This window comes from Myotis davidii, unplaced genomic scaffold (genome assembly GCF_000327345.1).
Source record: "Myotis davidii unplaced genomic scaffold, ASM32734v1 scaffold72, whole genome shotgun sequence".
Classification (NCBI taxonomy): Eukaryota; Metazoa; Chordata; class Mammalia; order Chiroptera; family Vespertilionidae; genus Myotis; species Myotis davidii.
The window spans coordinates 2772250-2779555 of NW_006284618.1; the positions used below are offsets into that span (position 1 = coordinate 2772250).

The following is a 7306-nucleotide window of genomic DNA, read 5'->3' on the forward strand; positions in this document are numbered from 1 at the left end:
AACAGTTGATCTGTGGTCCTTATCCTGAGCCAGCTGGCTGCTTCTCCCTAAGTCTGTTCTCCGTGACGAGGAACCCAAGTGCAGAGCACCCCAAGCTGTGGGGGGCCATTGAGAAATCCTGGGGGCAGAGTATATTTGGGACGCTCCCCTCCCAAGGCTCCCAGGCCCCTGTCCAGGTCCTCATCTGACCTGGTTTGCAGTCAGCTTTGATGTCCTAGTGTGGACGAGAGGAGAAATCTTCCCACGTCGATTGAAACTGCTTGGCCAGAAACCGAGCTCTCTCTCAGAGTCAAAGACAGAGAACCCGCAGAGTCTGGGCATGTGGGCCAGGACGCCCGCCCCTGCCCTGCATGGCCTTGGCAGCAGCGGTGTGCCCCAGGCGCCACCTGCAGGGGAACGTGGGTCACAGCGCTGAGGCTGAGGCAATGGTGCTGCACTCTATGGCCTAAGCCTGAGGAAGGCCTGGAAGCTTCCGTTCTGCACTGTCAGAGCCCGGAGCTCCCTGCAGAGGGACCACCTGGAGGGGCATGTGTGTGTGTGGGGAGAGAAGGTAAAGGGACTGTCCCTGCTAACAGAATGAAAAATACGCAAAACTTGAGGCCAACACGGACAAAAATGGAATCACTGCAACTTGAACCAACCAGCAAAATTAAACAAATTTGAAGCTGATTAAACAAAATCAAGCATGTTTGCCACCACGGAATGCCACCACTGAATTTTTCTCCTGCTTTTCCTTTTTAATCATCTAACAGTGTTTGAGTTTTATCTGTACCCTGTTTCTAGGATTCTTGGAGCAAAGTGATTTTTTTAAAAGGTAACATGACTGGAGTTGGGCTCCTGGGCGGGACAGGTGGGGAGCCCCAGAGGGCACGAGGCTGATGAAGGCCTCCCGCTGAGCTGGGGCCCAGGCCGCCTTCCCGAATGCAGTGAGCTCAGAACAAAACCCTGGGGCAGACAGAATCGATTAGCCTGCGGGAGAGAACGCTGTTAGTGGCTGATCGGAGGGGAGGCCTGGGCAGCCTTCAGGGGCAGGGATGTGCCCTGCTGGATTTCAATCTCCTGCAGGGTGAGGGGTCCGCCACCGGGAAGGTTGAAGGTCAAAGGAGACCCCTGCTGGTGGGAGGAGGGCCTCATGGCAGTGGCTTCTACCTGGCAGGATGGGGTGAGCCAGCGCCCCCCCCCCCCCCCCCCCCCCCCACTACCTTTGTTGCTAGAAATGAACGTGGTGCGGCTGGTTTACAGTATTCTCTTCCTTTTAATGCAGCTGAAACCTTTCACGGCCTCAGAAAAAGCAACGCAGATCAAAAACAATAGGCTGCCTGCACCGCGAGCCGAGGGAGATGTGAACCTGAGGTCCCAGCGTGCGGGGGCACGGAGGAAGGCAGCCCCGCCGAGCCCACTCCCGGCTGGAGGCGTTCCCGTCATCGCACATAAGACGCTGTCATTAGTATTTGTAGTCATTTTCAGATGCTTAGTATTTCGTGTTGGAAAACGTATTCTGAGGCTGTAATGCCGGCAGGCACAGCGGATGGCTCCCAGGGAGCGCCGGGCCCCCGTGGCTCAGTTTCATGACTCCGTCCAGCAGCTTTCTGGCCTTTAGGGGAGGGCAGGGGGACAAAGTTAGCCAGGTGGACAGGACGGGGTCAGCCTGTCTCTGTTCAGACACACTGCCCCATGCAGGGGGCAGGTGCTGTCCCTTGGGCCCCAGAGCCAGGTCCCCAGAGGCCCCGGTGTCCACACGCAGCGGTCTGCATAACTGCCAGTCAAGGAAGGGCCAAGGGGGGATCCGCTCTCCTGCTCACGTCACCACAGCGGGCACCGTCCCGACTGTGATCCCACCCGAGACTCACACCCGCCCCGGGAGGGGGGGCCGAGACTCGGACACAGGAACAGGACCCAGCGTGCTGAGGTGGAGGGAATCCCTGAGCCTGGAACGAGGTGTGGGCTCTGCTCCAAATGCCCTGTCCCCAGCCCATCTGTGGGGCCAGAAGGAGGTGACATGGATGAGGCAGGGGGCCCTTGGGTACCTCTGCCCAGAAAAGCTGGCCGCTATGTCTGCAGTGCCAGGACCTCCCAGTCCCCAAGGAGGCCATGTCCTCGTCCCCCTTGCCCTCCCCCCGCCTCAGTTCCATCTCCCTGGGCATAGCCTGGACCTCCATCTGCAGACCCATCAACTCGGGGTTTACAGCCTCATGACCAGCAGACGTTATTCGCTGCTTATCCCCTGGTTAACATTTTCTTTCCTAAAACGATTGTGTTCTTTGTGGAATTAAAAACATTTGTTTTGCTTCCTGCATGCCTGCCACTGCGACCCTACACAGTTCACTGGGCGCCAGACCTGTGGCCTGGCTGCGGCCCGGGTCCCTCCTTAGCGGAAGCCCTCACGGCCCCACCCAGCTCTGCTGGCACACACCCTCAGGTGAAGGCCCCACAGACAGGTCCCTGCCCCGTGTCCGCGGTCGAGGAGAAGCTGCAGCCAGGGCCCATCAGGCGGCACTTCACACCCGAGGGCTCACACGTGGCCACAATGTTTTCTCATCCTTCAACCGAGTCATCCTGGGACCCTCGCCCACTGTAAGGCCCGTGAAATGCCCCCCCCCCACACACACATTTCAGCGAACACGTGCTCTGAGAAGGCACAGCAAGCTCCCTCCCGTTTTTAATAAAGCCACTTGTTTTTAAATAAAGCCGACACATACGTACCACCTCCAGGTCCTCGGTGGCCCTCCTCATCTCCTTGAACGGTGCCAACCCCTGAAACGCTTTCCTCCGCTCCTGCATCTGCCGGACGTGCTGCTGCAGCCTCCCCTCCAGGTCCCGCTCCTGGAAGGGCCTGCGGAGACGGAGACGCGGGCCGGCCTTAACCTGGGAGAAGGAGGCTTCCTTCCCCTCCAGACCGAAGCAGAGCCTGTGGCTTGCACCCCACCGTGAGGCTGAGGCGCTGAAGGGGACGCTGAGGCCACCAGAGGCCACCCGCCCGCCCCTTCCTCCCGGTGCCAGCTCACAGCCAGGCCTGGGCGACTCTCCCAACCCTTCCCCTGGGCTCCAAGCTGCTGGGACACACACTGTATTTTAAAAACTTCAGGTTAAGATGCTGTACATTTAGGGCCCCGCACATCGTGCCATGTGACAAAGAGCGTGTCTGTTTTCACATCAGATACATAGTTGTCATAAATCCTCAGTCAGAGGGACATTGGATTAAATGAGGATTTTAAACATATTTGCTTTGTTAGCATCGGGGCTTTGGGTTCACACCCTTTGATTTATAACAAAGAGGTGCAGAGTGGCAGAAAGAGGCCTGAGACTCTAGTGCAGCGGTTCTCAACCTGTGGGTCGCGACCCCTTTGGCGGTGGAACGACCCTTTCCCAGGGGTCGCCTAGGACCATCCTACATATCAGATATTTACATTACGATTCATAACAGTAGCAACATGACAGTTATGAAGTAGCAACGAAAATAATTTTATGGTTGTCTCACAACATGAGGAACTGTATTTAAAGGGCCAGAAAGTTGAGAACCGCTGCTCTAGCGGGAGGCACGGACCGCCGCTGGAGGGCGCAGTGGGGGCCGAGAGGGCACGCCAGCGAAGGGAGAACCCGGGCACCTAAAGCAAGGCTGGGGCCGCGGAGCTGCTGCTCCAAGTGTGGAGGGGTCCCTCAGGGACACTGGTGGGGAGGGGACAAGCCCAGCGGCTATAGCAGCTCCTGAGGGAGGGACCCATCCTTCCCGCTGTGTTACCTGAGCCCCCAGAGGCCTGGACCTCTGCCCATGAGATGCTGGTGGAACCAAGACCTCTGACCCGGGGTGGGAGGGAGCATGACCCCCCAGAACCAACCTGGGCTCGTTACTGGCGTGTGGGGACTTCTCTTTGAGCTGTGCGCCTTTCCCCGGTGGAGCCATTTTCTCATCGTCGATCAGATCTGTGGCAAAGGGGAGCTTGGGGGCCTCCTAGGAAAACATAACAAGGTGTTCAGGAGCCCACGGAGACACTGCTGTGGGCACAGACGATCATCCACGGAGGCCGATCAGCGGCCGTCAGAGAACAGCGGTCCCTGCACTGTGGTCACCACCCGGCCTCGGCTGCCAGCTGGCCGTGCTGCTGGCCGGGCGGGGTGAAGGGCCAGGCACAGAGCAGGGTGACACCCACCAGAAATGGACGTGACCATGCAGACGTGACCCTGTCTTTAAATCACTAGGTTTCGAACTGAAACATAACTGACAGAGAGTCAGAAAGCCTGTGCTACCGGTGACTGGTTGGAGCTCTCCTGCCCTCGCCCTGCTGCACCCCTGCCTGTGCTATGCCCCAGGCAGGCGGGCGTCCCCAAACGCCCCTGGGATGTGGCCCCGGGCCATCGCTGGCTTCAGTGGACAACATGCTGCATTCGGTGTGTGTTTTCTGCTAATAGCGCTGTCCCGTCGTCCACTCCCCACTGAGCCGGTCTGTGGTGTGGGTGTGAGTACTTGGAGCGGGAGGGACCATGAGGAGTCCCACTGTCTCTACAGCTTTCCTGTCCCTCAAAGTTTGCCTGTCAGAGTGGCCACCCCACTGTGAGGTAGACAGCGGACAGGGCGCCTCCCCCCAGACTAGGGGCGCAGAGGCCACCCTGCCCAGTGGGGTGCCAACAGGGGACATGCCTTAAACAAAAGAACTGAAGGAACATCGTGCCAAGTTCAAATGCACACGTGCCTGACTGCTCGCGGGAGAGAAGCAAGCCGGCACGTCCAGGCCCGCGGCTGCCCTGTCCATCTGGGCTCAGGCCCCAAATAAGCCCATGGGGGCCGGTGGCCCCAGCCTTGAAAACGGAGGGCCTGAGCCCGCTCAACCACCGCTGCTTGGCTGCCAAGGTGCCGACCTCCCTGAAGCTGAGAGGACCCCAGACAAGCACACCTGTGGGCATGTTCGACTCTGATGGTGCAGAGCGCAGACCACAGGTTCACTGGGCGCCAGCCCAGCCCCACCCCCTGCGCTGGGCCTGCGGGCCTCAGTCTTCACTTGGGAAAGGGGGACGTTGGCAGCACCCACCACATCCCAGGCCTGAACAGGAGGAGCGGGAGCCCAGGGCACTTGACCATGTGAGCGGCCGGCAGTGCCCGACGGCCACTCTCAGGTCTCAGCGCAGCCCCACCTCCCACCAGCACCGCCTACCAGTGTCCGTCGTGGAGGCCGGAGTTTGCCGAGTTCCCTCTTCCTCTTCCTCAGCGTCTGGGCTTGCTCCCGCCACTCCAGCAAGGCCCTTCTGTCTCTGGAGGAAAGGCACCATCCTATCAGTCGGTCCTGGTGGGGGGCAGCCGCACAACTTACCAGGACCCTCCTGTCATTGTTAAAGCTCCACACACAGGCCTCCACTTCCGGTCCCTCCGTCCAGAGGGCGGACACTGGCCTGAGCGGCACAGATTTGGGGGCGGCTTCTGAAATGCACCCCGGGCTGAGCTGGGCACATTGAACTGTCCCAAGGGCGACCCCGGCCCCCCTCAAGCCCCTGCCAGGCGAGGCATCAGAAGGCCAGGCCAGGCTGTGGCCGCCAGCCCTGGCACCGAGGCCTCAGGCACTCGCAGTGGCCGCCGATGAGTCAGCTTCCTCTGAGACACGTGAGTTCCACGTTAGAGAGTGAGCACGCGTTTCTCCCAGGCCCCTCCCTGTGACGGCCATGCTCTTGCCGGGCTTTGGCAGGACAGGCTCCATGTGCCACTGACCCTGACCTCCCTGCGGTCACACCCGAGGGGAGTCACTGCCCACAGCTCAGAGACCGCTGGCTGTGCTTCTGGCTTTGGAGATGGGTTGCCGGGGCCAGGTCTCCATCTGCCCGCGTGAACTACTTCCTGGGTCTCCCGTAGCTTCTGGTGGTCAGCACACCTCCCCAGTTCACCCCCCCTCCCCCCAGCAAATCTGGCCTCTGCTCTCCCCTCTCAGCAGATGGCCCCTGGCCTCTTGCCCTGCCTGTGTCATGGGCTCTTCCGTCCTCATGGCCCCCGGGCTCCGCCCACTGCCCCCTGTGAGGTCCCGCACGGTGCTTGGTGCTGCCTCGGGATTTAGGTGGCGGTGGGACCAGGTACCTCCTTTCCAGGCTCCCCTGGGGCGCGGTGCTGGTCCTCCTGGCAGCCGTGCTCTGCTGTCAGAGCCTGGGAAGGGCCAGGTGCCTCCCTCTGCACCCCTGCAGAGGCCTCCCCACAAGACCGCCTCCCGCCCCTGCCTGGGTGGTTCCCCTGCCCCCAGCTGAGCCACACTCCCTGGTCCTCCACTTAGCAGTCCTGTGTGGAGCTGTGACTTTGTGACCTCAGGGGCTACCCTCCCACAAGACGGGATCCATCATCCTTAGGAGCCTCACGTCCTAAGACAACCAGGTCCACCAGGAGTCTAAGCCGCAGGACAGGCCTCCTGCACTGTCCCCATGGAGGCCACAGAACGCAGCCTTGGGGTCCCAGGCAGAGAAACCAAGGAGAGAGCTGGCACCTGCCCTTGGTGCTTGAGACCTTCCTTTCACAGAGCGTGCAGGGTCCCGGGCACCCCGAGTGCTGGTGCCGCCTTGCCACTTCCCTGCCCTGAGCACCGCCATCATGGGCAGAACAAGAGGGGGACGGTGGCTGGGGGAGGGGAGGGACTCACATGAAAACAAGGGGCAGAAGAGCTTCCTGGAGGAGTCTAAGGGCAGGTGCCCGAGGCTGGAACTGGAGTTTTAGGAACTAGAATCAGGGAACAGGCAAAGCCAGGCAGGAGGGGTGGGACCTGCCTAGGTGCAGAGCAGGGAGGTGCCGGGGGCCAGCACAGTGTGTGGGGGCAGGAGCCCTCGGTGGTCAGGAGCAGCCTGTGACATTGGCTCTAGGAGGCTCCTCTCGTGGGGGACACAGATGGCCTTGCTCTGTAGAACTGCCCGCCAGGCTGCCCGTGCTCGGTCCTCACCTGGCCCTGAGGTGGGTGGCAGGCGGCCCCACTCCTGTAGCCTGGACTCCAGCTGAGGGACACTTTGGGGGACTCTAGGAGGTGGCTGTCCACAGCTGTGGCTGATGACCAGCGTGATCCCAGGAGCAGCCCAGAGCACACCCCTAGTCTGAGCCTCTCTGTCATCCCTGCCACCAGGGAACAGCCCAGGGGCTGGGACCTCATGTGTCCTGACCAGTTCTGAGGGTACACTATCCCCCACCTTTCACTGAAGGAAAAGCAGCCGACTATGCCGAAACCGGTTTGGCTCAGTGGATAGAGCGTCGGCTTGAGGACTGAAGGGTCCCAGGTTCGATTCCGGTCAAGGGCATGTACATGGGTTGCGGGCACATCCCCAGTGGGGAGTGTGCAGGAGGCAGCTGATCGAT

At 60.7% G+C, this 7306-nt stretch overlaps 1 protein-coding gene across 1 annotated transcript in view; it reads right to left on the bottom strand.

Moving 5' to 3' along the window:
* Positions 1 to 1454: 1454 nt before the first annotated feature.
* LRRC27 (leucine rich repeat containing 27) overlaps positions 1455 to 7306 on the bottom strand; it is a 13091-nt gene continuing 7239 nt past the window's right edge. Inside the window, exons 5-8 of the mRNA XM_015572767.1 lie at positions 5148 to 5244; positions 3837 to 3949; positions 2704 to 2833; positions 1455 to 1594 (exon numbers count right to left, since the gene is read on the bottom strand). Of these exons, the coding sequence (XP_015428253.1) occupies positions 1472 to 1594; positions 2704 to 2833; positions 3837 to 3949; positions 5148 to 5244 (463 nt within the window). The 3' untranslated portion in view covers positions 1455 to 1471. The remainder of the gene's footprint in view (positions 1595 to 2703; positions 2834 to 3836; positions 3950 to 5147; positions 5245 to 7306) is intronic.